At 32.3% G+C, this 18,814-nt stretch overlaps 1 protein-coding gene across 1 annotated transcript in view; it reads right to left on the minus strand.

The window, feature by feature from the left end:
- Positions 1–13,625: 13,625 nt before the first annotated feature.
- LOC142240018 (putative multidrug resistance-associated protein lethal(2)03659) overlaps positions 13,626–18,814 on the minus strand; it is a 10,260-nt gene continuing 5,071 nt past the window's right edge. The window contains exon 4 of the mRNA XM_075311736.1: positions 13,626–13,869. Coding sequence (XP_075167851.1) covers positions 13,626–13,869 — 244 coding nt within the window. The remainder of the gene's footprint in view (positions 13,870–18,814) is intronic.

Raw genomic sequence — 18,814 nt, forward strand, 5'->3', positions numbered from 1 at the left:
GTCGTTTGACAGTTGAACAATACACGAAACGTGCTTCAGCTTTTTAAACCAGTGTTGCCAAAAAAGATAATAGCTGAAAAATCACAATTCTTTGAGTGTGAACAAGTAATATACGGCCGTAAGTTCGGACAGGCCGAATCGTATGTACCGTCCACCATGGATTGCGTAGAAACTTCTACTAAAGACGGTCATCCAAAATTAAATTACTTGGGTTGCGGCCGATGGCAAGGCATCTTAAAATATCTTAACATCATCTTCTAAATTGTAAGTTAGTCCATGCGGGATATATAGTAGACAAAAGAAAGGTCGACTAAATACGTATATATTCAGTTCTTGACCGGTATATATAGGGAAGAATTAATTACGAACCGCTACGAACTTTTGTGCGGTAATTATAGAGCCAGAATTGAAATATGGGGGTCGCTTTATATGGGGGATTTATAAAATTATGAACACTAGTCTACCAAAAATGACAGATTTTTTACTGTTTGTTAGATTGGTAGAATTCCTGATGTTTTTGGAAGATTTTGCAAAATATTCCTCTCGAACTATGAAATGCTTCATAAATTTCCTTTTTGAAATAATATTTTGCCAAAATTTCCTACCGAATAAAAATTCTGACAAAATTTTCTATAGAAATAAAATTTTGACAAAATTTTCTATAGAAATAAATTTTTGACAAAATTTTGTATGGAAATTATATTTTGACAAAATTTCCTAAAGACATAAAATGTTGATAAAATTTTCTATAGAAATAACATTTTAACAAAATTTTCTATAGAAATATACAATTTTGACAACATTTTCTGTGACAATAAAATTTGGTAGATTATTTTTGGCTCGAGTGGCAATCGTGATTTTTCTGTGATTGGGGATCGGTTTATTTGGGGGCTATTATAATATAGATCGATACGGACCAATTTTGGCATGGTTGGTATCGGGAATGCACTAGCGAAATGTACCAAATTTCAACTGGATCGGATAAATTTTGCTCCTCCAAGAGGATCCGGAGGTCAAATCTGGGGATCGGTTTATATGGTGGCCATATATAATTATGAACCGGTATGGACCAATTTTTGCATGGTTGTTAGAGACCATATACTAATACCAATTACCAAATTTCAACCGTATCAGACAAAATTTGCTTCTCTTAGAGACTCCCCAAGCCAAATCTGGGGATCGGTTTATATGGGGGCTATATATAATTATATACCGATGTGGACCAATTTTTGCATGGTTGGTAGAGACCATATATCGAATCGAAATAAAATTTGCTTCTCTTTGAGGCTCGGCAAGCCAAATCTGGGGATCGGTTTATATGGGGGCTATATATAATTATGGACCGATGTGGAACAATTTTTGCATGGTTGTGAGATATCATATACTAATACCAATTGTACCAAATTTCAGCCAGATCGGATGAAATATGCTTCTCTTAGAGGCTCCGCAAGCCAAATCTGGGAGTCCGTTTATATGGGGGCTATACGTAAAGGTGAACCGATATGGCCCATTTGCAATACCATCTGACCTACATCAATAGCAACTATTTGTGCCAAGTTTCAAGTCGATATCTTGTTTCGTTCGGAAGTTAGCGTGATTTCAACAGACGGACGTACATGCTTAGATCGACTCAGAAATTCACCACAACCCAGAATATATATACTTTATGGGGTCTTATTTCGATTTGTTACAAACGGAATGATCGGTTTATATGGGGGCTATTTAAAATAATAGACTGATATGAACCAATTCCTGCATGGTTTTTCGATACCATATACTAACATCACGTACCATATTTCAACTGAATCAGATGAATTTTGGTCTTCCAAGTGGCTCCGGAGTTCAAATCTGGTGATCGGTTTATATGGTGGCTATATATAATTATGGACCGATGTGAACCATTTTTTTTGCATGGTCATTAGAGACCATATACTAACACCATGTACCAAATTTCAGCCGGATCGGATGAAATTTGCTTCTCTCAGAGGCTCCGCAAGCTAAATCGGGGGATCGGTTTATATGGGGGCTATATATAATTATGGACCGATGTGGACCAATTTTTCTATGGTTGTTAGAGACTATATACTAACACCATGTACCAAATTTCAGCAGGATCGGATGAAATTTTCTTCTCTTAGAGCAATCGCAATCCAAATTTGGGGGGTCCGTTTATATGGGGGCTATACGTAAAAGTGGACCGATATCGCCTATTTACAATACCATCCGACCTACATCAGTAACAACTACTTGTGTCAAGTTTCAAGTCGATAGCTTATTTCGTTCGGAAGTTAGCGTGATTTCAACAGACGGACGTACATGCTTAGATCGACTCAGAAATTCAACACGACCCAGAATATATATACTTTATGGGGTCTTAGAGCAATATTTCGATTTGTTACAAACGGAATGACAAAGTTAATATACCCCCATCCTATGGTGGAGGGTATAACAAGTCAATTTAAATGAAATAAAAATCCGAATATATAAATTTGACAATTCACTAATCTGAGTTTTGAACTATTGGTCTAAAATTTGAGCATAATATCTCTCTAATTTTAACTTCGGTGTGTTGCAAACCCCTTACTCAATCTTATAATACCTTATTCTATTTTACAATGCAAGGTATAAACGTTCCTACAATGATAATTTATGTTAACTTAGCCGATAACACGAGGGCATTTTAACAGAAATGTTATGTCAGGTAACATATTTACTTATCAATGGTAAACGATATTATAAGGTAGGAATACCAACAAAATACCAACTGATTATTCCCTTCAATTTATGGGGAAAATACTTATTGTTCTCTTTTCTGTTTGCCTATTGCTAAAATAAACTTTAGTCGACTTGGGTTCATACATTATCTTGGTTCTTATCAGTGACGAGACGTGAGCACAAATATCGAAACGATAAGATATTGTTAGCGTTTGTTTTTACTACTTGATGTATTTGATAAATAATTGGATATAAATATAATAATAAACATTACACAAGTCAAAGTAACTTTAAAAAATACTATTAGTTACAGGCTAAATAATGTAACTTTTGACATTTTGTTGCCGGAAGTCCGCGATTTCGAGGAATGCATATTCAGATATTCAAATATACACCAAGGTCAATGACATATTTGGAAAACTTTAGTCCATAGAAAAAATATAATATTTAGCTTTTGAAACTTGTTTTAAGTGAACATATTCATTCTCTGTGTCATTTTTCTACTCTCTATCACAGGTTTGTAGCACATCGAAATATTGCCTCAGACCCACGATAGCCACTCGAGCCATAAATAATCTATAAAAACTTGGAGAAAACATTACCAAAAAACTACCAAACAAATCTTATTTTTTCAACAATTTATTTCTATAGAAAATTTTGCCAAAATTTTATCTCTATAGTAAATTTTGCCAAAATATTATTTCTATAGAAAATTAAGTAAAAATGTTATTTCCGATTTTACTCTGATAATTTGTTGATAGTTTTGCTGCAAGTCGAGGATGTTGATGAGGAATGTGGTAATTCCGAAACATCTGTCCATCCAACCGTCTTGCAGGGTATAAATAAATTGGACAAGCATACTTTACCTCCGTTGTTTAAACTACAATTATAGTTTAGTCAATGCCTGGTTTTAAGCTGAAATCAAAAACAATAATAATGATTGAGGAATAAACTAACAATAACTAACAAAACGAACATTTTATTTCTATAGAAAATTTTGTCAAAATTTTATTTCTATCGAAAAATAAGTCAAAATTTTATTTTTATAGAAAAAATTGGCAAAATTTTATTTGTGTAGAAAATTAAGTCAAAATTTTATTTCTATAGAAAATATTGGCAAAATTTTATTTTTGTAGAAAATTAAGTCAAAATGTTATTTCTAAAAAAAAATTTGTCAAAATTTTATTTCTATAGAAAATGTTGATAAAATTTTATTTCTATAGAAAAGTTTGTCAAAATTTTCTTTCCATAGGAAATTTTGTCAAAATTTTCTTTCCATAGGAAATTTTGTCAAAATTTTCTTTCCATAGGAAATTTTGTCAAAATTTTATTTCTATAGAAAATTTTGATAAAATTTTATTTCTATAGAAAAGTTTGTCAAAATTTTATTTCTATAGAAAATTTGGTCAAAATTGTATTTCTAAAGAAAATTTTATCAAAATTTTATTTCTATAAAAACTTTTGTCAACATTTTTTAACAATTTTAACAAAATTTTATTTCTATAGAAAATTTTGTTAAAATGTTATTCCTATAAAAAATTTTGTCAAAATTTTATTTCTAAAGAAAATTTTGTCAAAATTGTATTTCTAAAGAAAATTTTGTCAAAATTTTATTTCTAAAAAAATTTTGTCAAAATTTTATTTCTATAGAAAATGTTGTCAAAATTTTAGTTTGTCAAAATTTTATTTCTATAGAAAAGTTTGTCAAAATTTTATTTCTATAGAAAATGTTGTCAAAATTTTATTTCTAAAGAACATTTCGTAAAAATTTTATTTCTATAGAATATTTTGTCAAAATTTTATTTGTATAGAAAAACTTTTCAAAATTTTATTTCTGTAGAAAATTTTATCAAAATTTCATTTCTATAGAAAATTTTATCAAAATTTCAGTTCAATAGAAAATTTTGTCAAATCTTTATTTCTATAGAAAATTTTATCAAAATTTTATTTCTATAGAAAATTTTGTCAAAACTTTATTTCTATAGAAAATTTTATCAAAATTTCAGTTCAATAGAAAATTTTGTCAAAACTTTATTTCTATAGAAAATTTTATCAAAATTTTAGTTCAATAGAATATTTTGTCAAAATTTTATTTCTATAGAAAATTTTATCAAAATTTCAGTTCAATAGAAAATTTTGTCAAAACTTTATTTCTATAGAAAATTTTATCAAAATTTTAGTTCAATAGAATATTTTGTCAAAATTTTATTTCTATAGAAAAATTTTTTAAAATTTTATTTCTATAGAAAATTTTGTCAAAACTTTATTTCTATAGAAAATTTTATCAAAATTTCAGTTCAATAGAATATTTTGTCAAAATTTTATTTCTATAGAAAGTTTTTTCAAAAGTTGATTTCTATAGAAAATTTTATCAAAATTTCAGTTCTATAGAAACTTTTGCCAAAATTTTATTTCTTTAGAAAATTTTGTCAATATTTTTTTTCTATAGAAAATTAGTTTGTCAAAATTTTATTTCTATAGAAAATTTTGTCAAAATTTTATTTCTATAGAAAATTTTATCAATATTTTATTGTATAAAAATTTTATCAACATTTTATTTCTATAGAAAATTTTGTGAAAATTTTATTTCTATAGAAAATTTTGTGAACATTTTATTTCTATAGAAAATTTTGTCAAAATTTTATTTCTATAGAATGTTTTTTTTAACTTTATTTCTATAGAATATTTCGTCAAAATTTTATTTCTATAGAATATTTTGTCAAAATTTTATTTCTTTAGAAAAATTTTTTAAAATTTTATTTCTATAGAAAAATTTTTTAAAATTTTATTTCTATAGAAATTTTTTTAAAATTTTATTTCTATAGAAAATTTTTTAAAATTTTATTTCTATAGAAAATTTTATCAAAATTTCAGTTCAATAGAAAATTTTGTCAAAATTTTATTATATACTATAGAAAATTTGTGAAGTAAAATTTGGTTGGAGAGGAATATTTGGAATATTTGAAACTTTCGACCGTATATAGATATTTCTACTAGAATAATACCACGAAATCATGTAAAACTTGGTACGAAATACGAACGAAATATTACGCCACTTAAATTATAGGATGAATAATTTACACAAAATTAAGGAAAAATTTCGTTAAAATAAGAAATTTTAGTTAAAATAGAGTTTATAATCTTTACTTCAAAATTTTGGGAATTTGCTTCCCTCTGTGAAAGTCATATGTCTTTGAGCTAATGCTAATTTTCCTTAAAGTAAAGAAGCACACTTTTGATTTTTGTAGAAATCCTTAACTGAAATATTGAGGCCAAAGTTTTAGACTTTCCTTACATGTTAAAACTCGATACATGAGATCTGTATTCTAATTTTATTGATACTAGATTTAAAGCCAGATATGTCGCTAAATATATCTTTATTTTAAAGATGCAACATCATAGGCTAGGAATCAATACCAAAATCTTTAAGAGAAGGTCAAAATCTTTGGATCCAAGTAAACTTTGTTTTCTCATTGTACTACCCCTAAATATCTCCCCAAGTAAATGTGATAAAAACTCGATAAATGAGATTTGTATTTTAATTTTAATTTTATTGATTCTAGGTTATAAGCCAGATAGGTCGCTAAAATATACCTCTAGTTTAAAGAAGCCGCATTTTTGGCTCAGAAACAATAGCAAAATCCTTAATAGAAGGTCATAATATGTGGATCCAAGAAAACTGTTTTTTTTTTGAGGTAGGGGTAGTACCCCTAAATATTTTCCCAAGTCCCTAAATTTGTGTGGCATCTCTTCTCTTGACTACCTATGAATTGGATATGCATAACAGCTTATTTTTCTCGTATATATATTTTTTTTTAAACATGACTTTGTTTCAAATGTCATGGATAATGTCATATTCATGCATACCACATTGATTTGTTCCAAAAAATGTTTCATACTTCTTTCTTAAATCACTTTCGAATGACTTTCAAATATCGAGTACTATACATCTACCTATCTTTTATTTCTCTCTCTCTTTCGCACACACATACATACACACAAATAAAATTTCTTTTTCTCATACCTATCAGCTCCATTCGAAAACCTTTCAATTACATTTCCATTCCTAACACTTCATGTTGTCGATGGTGAAGTGAACTCCATTCCTGCTTAGTTATTTTAAAATACGCTCACGATTTTTTGATATTTTTCCAAATTAAATGGCTAAGAAATGAAAGTATCTTTCAGTTACGAGATTTTCTTCGAACCACTTATTCCAAAGGGGCACACGCTGCTACTTCTGTGGATTTAGAATGGTAAGCTCGTGCTTGTTGAAGCGTTTTTCACACGCTTTGTCCTAGTTCGCCTATGTGTGTAGGTAGTGAAGATATCAGGCCATGGAGATGACTTCAGGAATGGGAATGTCGATGATGGGGCAACAACAAAAACGAAAACGAAAACATTAAAAACTTTAACCACGTACAATATTTGTTGCAATATTCAAAGTTTTCTCCAAAGTTTATACACAAAGGAAGTTTGGTTGGTTTGGCTATGGCACTATGGTGGCGTTTACGTTACAAGGCTGCGTTAGGGCAAAATGGGAGAAAAGTCAAAAACATGGTAACAAGGATAGAGATGGTAATTTTTCGAAGGACATATAATGCAAAACGTTGATATTAGAGGGGGTTTTATTCTAATCGAAGAGTTCACATCATTTTAGAAATTCAAAATAATTGGATTCTGAAAGTAGATTGCAAATGCAGTTACTGTATTAGTCTAAAGTAATATACAGTAATGCACCCCTGAACACATCGAAATATCACTATCATTACTTAGGGCTCAATTTCATAAGGCCCCGACCCAAATTCTCCTGCTAAAAAATACAATAAATAAAGTCTCAGTATCCTGAAAATGAGCCGAAGTTTAAATTAAATTCAAGTTAAAGTGAATTTGTTTCTATGAAAAGGTGTTGTCAAAGCGTTGTTATACTTTATTATTCCCCCCAAAGGATGCCGCCATTCTAAAGTCATTGCCAGTTGGCATTATTATAAATATTCTTAAATCCAAAAGCTTAGAAAGGCTTCTGGGGGAGCTTAGCAGCTCTACAAAATTTAAGCAAAGGTTTATATCAAAAACGAAGCCATGACTACGATAAAATTGAAGATGTTGGAAGACTGGACGTAAACAAGAACCATGACGAACCATCAAAGGATAGTAGGGGAGACGGTGGGTGTAATGACAAAAAATTCATTTTGCAAAATTTAGTTCTATAGCAAATTTTGACAAAATTGTATTTCTATAGAAAATGTTGTCAAAATTTTATTTCTATAGAAAGTGTTGTCAAAATTTTATTTCTATAGAAAATTTTGTCAAAATTTTATTTTTATAGAAAATTTCAAAATTTTATTTCTATAGAAAATTTTGTCAAAATTTTATTTCTATGGAAAATTTTATTAGCATTTTATTTTCGTAGAAAATTTCGTTAAAATTTGTTTTCTATAGAAAATTTTATCAAAATTTCATTTCTATAAAAAATTGTCAAAATTTTATTTCTATAGGAAATTTTGTCAAATTTCAATTCTATAGGAAATTTTATCAAAATTTCATTTCTATAGGAAATTTTGTCAAAATTTCATATCTATTGGAAATTTTGTCAAAATTCTCATTTCTATAGGAAATTTTTTCAAAATTTCATTCCTATAGGAATTTTTTTTCAAAATTTCATTTCTATAGAATTTTTTTTTGAAATTTCGTTTCTATAGAAAATTTTGTTAAAATTTCATTTCTATAGTACATTTTGTCAAAATTTCTTTTCTATAGGACATTTTGTCAAAATTTGATTTTTATAAGATATTTTATCAAAATGTCATTTCATTTTGTCAAAATTTCATTTTTATTGGAAATTTTGTCAAAATTTCATTTCTATTGGAAATTTTGTCAAAATTTCATTTCTATAGGTAATTTTGTCAAAATTTCATTTCTGTAATAAATTTTGTCAAAATTTCATTTCTATAGGACATTTTGTCAAAATTTGATTTTTATAAGCAAATTTATCAAAATTTAATTTCTATAGGAAATTTTGTCAAAATTTCATTTCGATAAGAGATTTTGTCAAAATTTCATTTCGATAAGAAATTTTGTCAAAATTTCATTGCTATAGGAAATTTTGTTACAATTTCATTTATAAAGAAAATGTTGCCAAAATGTAATTTCTTTGGGAAATTTTGTCAAAATTTTATTTCTATCGAACATTTTGTCAAAACATTTTGTTAATATTCTATTTCCGTCGAAAATTGTGTTAAAATTTGTTTTCTATAGAAAATTTTGTCAAAATTTCATTTATATAAAAATTTTTAAAAATTTTATTTCTATAGGAAATCAAAAAAATTTTTGTCTATAGAAAATTTTGTCAAAATTTTATTTCTATAGGAAATTTTGTCGAAATTTTATTTCTATAATGAATGTTGTCAAAATTTCATTTTTATACAAAATTTTGTCAAAATTTTATTTCTATAGAAAATTTTGTCAAGATTTCATTTCTATAGAACACTTTGTCAAGATTTTATTTTTATAGAAAATTTTGTCAAAATTTCATTTCTATAGAAAATTTTGTCAAAACATTTTGTCAACATTTTATTTCCGTCGAAAATTTTGTTAAAATTTGTTTTCAATGGAAAATTTTGTAAAAATTTTATTTCTATAAAAAATTTTGTCATAATTTTATTTGTTTACAAAATTTTGTCGACATTTTATTTCTATAAGAATTTTTGTTAAAATTTTATTTCTATAGGAAATTTGTCAAAATTTCATTTCTATAGAAAATTTTGTCAAGATTTCATTTCTATAGAACATTTTGTCAAGATTTTATTTTTATAGAAAATTTTGTCAAAATTTCATTTCTATAGAAAATTTTGTCAAAATTGTATTTCTATAGAAAATGTTGTCAAAATTTTATTTCTATAGAAAATTTTGTCAAAATTTTATTTCTATAGAAAATTTTGTCAAAATTTTATTTCAATAGAAAATTTTGTCAAAATTTTATTTCTATGGAAAATTTTGTAAGCATTTTATTTTCGTAGAAAATTTTGTTAAAATTTGTTTTCTATAGAAAATTTTGTCAAAATTTTATTTCTATAGAAAATTTTGTCAAAACATTTTGTCAACATTTTATTTCCGTCGAAAATTTTGTTAAAATTTGTTTTCTATGGAAAATTTTGTCAAAATTTTATTTCTATAAAAATTTTTGTCATAATTTTATTTGTTTACAAAATTTTGTCGACATTTTATTTCTATAAGAATTTTTGTCAAAATTTTATTTCTATAGGAAATTTTGTCAAAATTTCATTTCTATAGAAAATTTTGTCATAATTTTGTTTCTATAGGAAATTTTGTCAAAATTTCATTTCTATAAGAAATTTTGCAAAAATTTCATTTCAATAAGAATTTTTGTCAAAATTTTATTTCTATAGGAAATTTTATCAAAATTTAATTTCTATAGAAAATTTTGTCAAAATTTTATTTATATAGAAAATTTTGTCAAAATTTCATTTCTATAGAACATTTTGTCAAGATTTTATTTATATAGAAAATTTTGTCAAAAAGTTATGTCTGGAGAAAATTTTGTCAAAATGTTAATTTTGTAGAAAATTTGTGAATTACCTCTTACCAATCTACAAAACATTAAAAAAACTTTTTTTTTTTGGGTTGAATTCTACCAACTGTGGGAGCCACCGTGGTGCAATGGTTAGCATGCCCGCCTTGCATACACAAGGTCGTGGGTTCGATTCCTGCTTCGACCGAACACCAAAACGTTTTTCAGCGGTGGATTTCCCTCCTCTGTAATGCTGGTGACATTTGTGAGGGTTTCAAAGCTTCTCTAAGTGGTTTCACTGGAATGTGGAACGCCGTTCGGACTCGGCTATAAAAAGGAGGTCCCTTGTCATTGAGCTTAACATGGAATAGGGCAGCACTCAGTGATAAGAGAGAAGTTCACCAATGTGGTATCACAATGGACTGAATAGTCTTAGTGAGCCTGATACATCGGGCTGCCACCTAACCTAACCTAACCTACCCAACTGTGGTAACCATGAATGGGACCCTAAAACAAGTACCACAGAGGAAAATAGCTGCTACACCCATGGATCAAAGATGGGTGAGGGGACGGGCTTCTGCGTGTATATGGAAGATCGAATCTCCGATATCCTGTTCCGATCACAATTATTTGGATTGTGATTATAGCACAATCCTACAATTTGAAGTTTGCGTCGTAACGGAATAGCTCGGAAATAACATGGGGCACAAAAAATGAAAATTTTCACAGATTGCTAGAGGGCAATTAGAGGCAACGTGTGGCGAGTTGGATAAATGTGCATGGGAGACACATAAAGCGTAATGGACCAATGTCACGGTGGGAAGGGCGACGAAAATTCTATGGGATGATTTATGGAGACTGGAGAACCACTCAAAGAGAGTAGGTCTAAAGTCAGGAAGGACGAAGAGAAAACTGACGGTGCACCTAGAATTGAGAGTACGTGCTTTCAGGAGTACTCGTTAGATATACATAGTTCCTGGAATAAAGAAGGGCTCGATGGAAAGAAGAAGTTAGAGTGCACAACGAGCCGAAAGTAGGTTTAGGTATATGCCAGCCGACATCAGACAGGGCAACCTGAATCCTCTTTTCAGCCCAACCTAACCTATACTGAAAATGTTGAATTTGAAAGTCGATTTTTATCAAATTTCCACAAAGTCGAAATGTCGAGTTTTGAAAAATCTCAATAATCGAAAAAATAATGGTCGAATAGGTGAAATTCGATTTTTTTTATATTAAAAAGATCGAAAGGCCAAACATTTTGTTTGTCATTTCAATTCACTTTTTCCTGAATTCAGATGATTTTCAACTTCCAAAAGTTTTTTTTTTTTATATGATAACGCACACCAATTTGTCTCGTATTTAAGAAGGTTCTCCCTTATTATTTAGCGAAATATGGCAACAGTCGATTGTTTGAAAGCCGTTGCTGAAGAGCATTTGATTAATTAAAAAAAAATCATAATTCAGATTATTCAAGAAAATTTTTACGCAATGGTTTTACACTTCTTTACCATTTGTAACGACGAAAGTCGGTTACCCTCGTTTTCGCCAACACGTTTATTTTCTTTTCATTCTTTTTGAATTACCTCATCGAGAAATCATTAATTAGATACCTATTACATTTAAGTTGCAACAAGAATTTCCACTTCATTACTTTCTAGCCTTGTTTTACTTGGAGTATACATGAAATAAACAAGATACCGTTATCGGTTGGCCTTGCCCATCAACACACGCAGTAGCAGCATATACACCATTGGCTGGGCATACGCGCAAAAGACATGTAACGGCATTAAGGTGACGTCGACTGCAGCCTCGCCACCTATAAAAGGAAGCGACAAAGGTAAATGCGGGACAGTTGAAGATTACACGTGGACGAGGCAACAAGTGGTAAGTAGAGTGGAGAACAATATTCAAGGTGGAAAACTTGGCAGTGGAGGTGTTATCAAGTAAAAGGTAATCCTGTTTTGTATAGCTTTCATTTGTCCTCTATTCAAGGTCATCGATTTATATTATCCCACGTGGTTCCCTACAGCACAAACGAATAGGCCACATCACATTTGACTTGTGTACTTACCCAGGTCGCAGTCACGCTCGATCTTCACGATCTTATTGACTTTGCCCAGCTTTGCCCTCTATTCAAGGTCATCTGTTTATATTGTACCACGTGTTTCTCTACGTCACACACAAACAGACTCGCAGTACATTGGACTTGTGTACTTAACCAGGTCGCAGTCTCCTAGGATCTACACGATCCCATTGTCCCTGATTTTCATTTGGCTTGTGTACTTACCCAGGTCGCAGTCACGCTCGATCTTCACGATCTTATTGACTTTGCCTGGCTGTGTCCTCTTTTCAAGGTCATCGTCTTGTATTATCCCACGTGTTTCTCTACAGCACAAACAAATAGGCCACATCACATTTGACTTGTGTACTTAACCAGGTCGCAGTCACTCTCAATCTTCACGATCGTATTGACTTTGCCCAGCTTTGTCCTCTATTCAAGGTCATCTGTTTATATTGTACCACGTGTTTCTCTACGTCACACACAAACAGACTCGCAGTACATTGGATTTGTGTACTTAACCAGGTCGCAGTCTCCTAGGATCTACACGATCCCATTGTCCCTGATTTTTCATTTGGCTTGTGTACTTACCCAGGTCGCAGTCACGCTCGATCTTCACGATCTTATTGACTTTGCCTGGCTGTGTCCTCTATTCAAGGTCATCGTCTTGTATTATCCCACGTGTTTCTATACAGCACAAACAAATAGGCCACACCACATTTGACTTGTGTACTTAACCAGGTCGCAGTCACTCTCGATCTTCACGATCGTATTGACTTTGCCCAGCTTTGTCCTCTATTCAAGGTCATCACTCATATACTAGCACTTGTTTCTCTACGTCATACACAAATAGGCTTGCAGTACATTGGACTTGTGTACTTAACCAGGTCGCAGTCTCCTAGGATCTACACGATCCCATTGTCCCTGATTTTCATTTGGCTTGTGTACTTACCCAGGTCGCAGTCACGCTCGATCTTCACGATCTTATTGACTTTGCCTGGCTGTGTCCTCTATTCAAGGTCATCGTCTTGTATTATCCCACGTGTTTCTCTACAGCACAAACAAATAGGCCACATCACATTTGACTTGTGTACTTAACCAGGTCGCAGTCACTCTCAATCTTCACGATCGTATTGACTTTGCCCAGCTTTGTCCTCTATTCAAGGTCACAGTCTTAGGTTGCCCCAGTTCTCCTCGCTCTACCTCAGATTGCACAGGACCACCTTCGACTCGCCACTGTCTCGTCTAGCCACGTCTCACCGGATGTATAGGCGTACTTAGCCAGGTCGCCATCCACTAGCCCAGTCTTCCAGAGCGTACTTAGCCAGGTCGCCGTCCACTAGTCCAGTCTTCCAGAGCGTACCTAGCCAGGTCGCCAGTCATAACATTCGCCAGCGCATGATACTGCCCAGAAACCGAAAGCGTACTTAGCCAGGTCGCCATTTCATCGCCCAAATTCGCCAGTACAAGCCCTTGCCCAGACCAAAATACAACGCCAATCAGCTCGCCCAGTCCGGTGTGCTTAGTCCAGTCCGGTGTGCTTAGCCAGGCCACCGCATCAAGCCTATCCAGCCCGTCGAAACATTACCCCGTAATAATATCACCCGTAGCCAAAATAAATTATATTACACTAGACGATTTACCGTAAATAAACTCCTATTGCAACATAAAACACCGTCTTTTTCTTTTTCTGTCGCTAAACCAATAAATTTCTGTGACGGACCCTTCCCCCGCGAGCAATACCCCAGCGACCGGAGGAAACTCGTCGTTACACATTCTCATTACCCATTCTTATACTCACAAATAACCAAAGTTTTGTTATTGAAGTTTATACACAAAACCGAATTATAATACACAAAATTTCAAAAAAAAATTCGTAACAAATCCTTAAATCCAATAACTATGGTTTCGACAATATATGTTGCAGATCTTTGAAGAGCAAGAAGATCTTGGACTAAGTTTCTCTGACGATTTATAAGACATCAAAAGATAATCCTGTTTAGAATATAACTATTGTCATTTTGGTGGGATAAAAATGGGAATTTGATGATGGAAAAAGGGGCCAAAAACTATACGCGCTTCAAGGAATAAGATATGACTGGTGATGTTTATTGCCACCAAAAGGGCCTTGGGGTTCCTATTTTTTATACCCTCCACCATAGGATGGGGGTATATTAACTTTGTCATTCCGTTTGTAACACATCGAAATACTGCTCTAAGACCCCATAAAGTATATTATTCTGGGTCGTGGTGAAATTCAGAGTCGATTTGAGCATGTCCGTCCGTCTGTTGAAATCAAGCTAACTTCCGAACGACACAAGCTAACGACTTGAAACTTGGCACAAGTAGTTGTTACTGATATAGGTCGGATGGTATTGTAAATAGGCGATATCGGTCCACTTGCGGATCCTCTAAGAGAAGAAAATTTCATCCGATCCGGCTGAAATTTGGTACATGGTGTTAGTATAAAGGGTGATACGGTCAAAATTTGTTCAAGGGAAAATGCGTGTAAATCGGTGAAATCGTTTATTTAAAAAATCAAATTAAATTTCTTTTTCAAGTTCAATTAGTATAAAATTCAGGAAAAATATTCAGTTAGGCTTTCGCTTTTCCAGATCCGAATTGCCGGGCCTCACGCTTGACACCTGTCATCAGATTTTGGACAGCCACCTTGTCCACCTTCTTCGCCGCAGAAAGCCAGTGTGCCTTGAACTGCTGCTATGAAAATTCTGCTTTTCAAGCCACAGGTACAGATGGCTTGCCAAACCAGATATTTCTTTGCGAACTTTGACAGTTTTGTGTGCTTGAAAATATCTGCTACCTTTCCCCTTCCTTTTACCGTATAAAACTCCTGTCCCGGAAGCTACTTGTAGTCGGCTTTGACATAGGTTTCGTCGTCCATTACCACGCAGTCAAACTTCGTCAGCATCGTCGTGTACAGCCTCCGGGATGGCGCTTTGGCCGTCGTATTTTGTTTATTATCGCGATTTGGAGTCACTACCTTCTTGTAAGTCGATAGTCCGCTCCCTATACTGAAAAAAAAATTGTCGTGAGGCTAAAGATTTCATGTCCTTAAAATATGAATGCGAATTTTGTTTAACATAGACGATGCATTTCTGTGATATAAAGGTTTTTTCTTGACCAAAAGTCAATAAACTTTTCAATAAAGTCGTTTTGTCTTCATAATTAAGTGATTCGACTTAAAATGGGTATCATAACATGAAATAAATTTATTTTTTGACTAAAGTCAACTTGAGTTTAATAATTCCGAAAAAGTTTTCAAAATTAATGAAATTGTCCTTAAATTTGTTGCCCTTTTACATCTTGACTACTAAGCAAAAAATGTTCAAAAATAGGACATGTTTTTCAACACTTCATTTTAAAGAAATTTTTTACTTAAAACATAGCATAATTTCTACTGGAAGTCGATTCAGAATTTGGAAATTAAAGTTGTCGTTAATATGATTTTAAAGGGCTTTGATAGTATATGAAAAAAAGCTGGAAAAACGAAAATTTAAATTTGCTTCCTAGAATCAAGTAGGCAAAGCTCAAACTTAAAAGAGAATTGTGTCTTAAAAGTATCTTTTTGCGAATTTTCCGCAGTTTTGGCTCGTCATCATTACCAATTTCGTTAGAATAAAGAAAACATCTTTGGAATCGGACATGTTTTTTTTTCAGTGTATATTTGATTTCTTGAGCCTCCGTTGAGGAGCAAAAAATTTTAGCTCTCTTTGTATTTAGTACCCAAACCCTAAGTGGATTTCTCTCAACAGATGGTCACTACAGTTAGCCACAACCTTTGTACTCTACGGATATTTTCATGAAGCCTTTAGAAATTTTCTTCCTAACATTTTTTACTTGAACTTAAAGGAAACAGCCATTAATATAATTTTATTTTTATTTTTATGTTTATGATTATTTAATTTTCATATTTTCGTTTGTATTCAGCGCTTGAACCCATTTTTGAATTAACATTTTTGTAATAACAATAATTCTAAAGTTTTTTTTTTGGTAAAATTAAAATTTTCATTTAAGTAAAAGAATTCATGTAAAAGGGCAACAGTTTATCTGATATCTAACTTTGGTCATGGTCCCTCATCAAACTAAACTGAAAAGGGTAGAACACTTTAAGCTATTATACAATAAAATATAAACATGAGTTTTGTGTATGAGTGTGTGTGTGTTTTGTGTGTTTTTAGGCAAGTGTGTATGTAGTAGAGTAAGATGGAATCAACATCCTCGGTACTTGCTAAAGTTAAAAATAAATTGAGAAAAACCAGAATGAAAAACCCTTGCATACACACACACAATCACACATAGGAATTAATACAGTTGCTTTCATATTTACACACACACACACATGCCCATACAATTTCACTTGTATATAAACGTAATCGTATAAACTATGAAACAAACTCAAAAATGAAATTCATTTTATTTAATTCTACTAATTTTCATTTCCATTTACAGTTGCTCCCTGTTAATTCCATTAACTCTATACCCATTTACAAATGCTGTTTGAAGGTAATCTAATGTAATGTGACTTGCTCTTGTCATTAGAATCTTCATTTGAAGATGAATATTGAAGTGTACTAGTAGAGTTGGTTTATTTGATAGCAGTCACTAAGTAGTCGACTTTATTAACTCTATGGTTTCGTGATTGATTAAACTAAGAGCTTTCTGAATATGTGATGCCAATAAGGTAAGTATCCAAAATTTGTGAAGCTAATGAATAGAAAGCAGCTGATTGCTTAAAATTATATTGAAATAGAAATAGAATTTCTATAGAGAATTTTATCAAAATTTTATTTCGTTTTGTTATTGTTGGTTTTTTACTCTCCACCATAGGATGGGGGTATATTATTATACCCTCCACTATAGAATGGGGGTATATTAACTTTGTGATTCCGTTTGTAACACATCGAAATACTGCTCTAAGATCCTATGAAGTTTATATATTCTGGGTCGTGGTGAAATTCTGAGTCGATCTGAGCATGTCCGTCCGTCTGTCTGTTGAAATCACGCTAACTTCCGAACGAAACAAGCTATCGACTTGAAACTTGGCACAAGTAGTTGTTATTGATGTAGGTCGGATGGTATTGCAAATGGGCCATATCGGTCCACTTTACGTATAGCCCCCATATAAACGGACCCCCAAATTTGGTTTGCGAATCCTCTAAGAGCAGTAAGTTTCATCCGATCGGGTTGAAATTTGGTACGTGGTGTTAGTATGTGGTCTCTAACCACCATGCAAAAGTAGTCCGTGTCGGTCCATAATTATATACAGCCCCCATATAAACCGTTCCCCAGATTTGATCTCCGGAGCCTCTTGGAGGTGCAAAATTCATCCGATCCGGTTGAAATTTGCAACGTGGTGTTAGTATATGGTATCTAACAACCATGCAAAAATTGGTCCACATCGGTCCATAATTATATATAGCCCTCATATAAACCGATCCCCCGATTTGGCTTGCGAGGCCTCTAAAAGAAGCAAATTTCATCCGATCCGGCTGAAATTTGGTACATGGTGTAAGTATATGGTCTCTAACAACCATGTAAAAATTGGTCCACATCGGTCCATAATTATATATAGCCCCCATATAAACCGATCCCCCGATTTGGCTTGCGAGGCCTCTAAAAGAAGCAAATTTCATCCGATCCGGCTGAAATTTTTTACATGGTGTTAGTATATGGTCTCTAACAACTATGTAAAAATTGGTCCACATCGGTCCATAATTATATATAGCCCCCATATAAACCGATCACCAGATTTGACCTCCGGAGCCTCTTGGAAGACCAAAATTCATCTGATTCAGTTGAAATTTGGTACGTGGTGTTAATATATGACCTCAAACTCCCATACAAAAATTGGTCGAAATCGGTCCATAATAATGTATATAGGCCCCATATAAACCGATCCCCAGATTTGATCTCCGGAGCCCCTTGGAAGAGCCAAATTCATCCGATTCGGTTGAAATTTGGTACGTGATGTTAGTATATGGTATCCAACAGCCATGCAGGAATTGGTTCATATCAGTCCATAATTATATATAGCACCCATATAAACCGATCCCCAGATTTGACATCCGGTTCCTTTTGGAGAAGCAAAATTCATCCGATCTGGTTGAAATTTTGTACGTGGTGGTAGTATATGATATTTAACAACCATGCCAAAAGTGGTCCATATCAGTCCATAATCACATATCGCCCCCATATAAACCGATCCCGAGATTTGGTTTTAGAGCCCCTTGGCGGAGCAAATTTCATCCGAGTCAGTTGAAATTTGGTATATTGTGCTAGTATATGGCCATTAACAACCATGCCTAATTAAAGGGTGATACGGTCAAAATTTGGTCAAGGGAAAACGTGTGTAAATCGGTGAAATCGTTTATTTAAAAAATCAAATTAAATTTCTTTTTCAAGTTCAATTAGTATAAAATTCAGGAAAAATATTCAGTTAGGCTTTCGCTTTTCCAAATCCGAATTACCGGGCCTCACGCTTGACACCT

This window comes from Haematobia irritans, chromosome 5, assembly GCF_050003625.1.
Source record: "Haematobia irritans isolate KBUSLIRL chromosome 5, ASM5000362v1, whole genome shotgun sequence".
In the NCBI taxonomy this organism is placed as follows: domain Eukaryota; kingdom Metazoa; phylum Arthropoda; class Insecta; order Diptera; family Muscidae; genus Haematobia; species Haematobia irritans.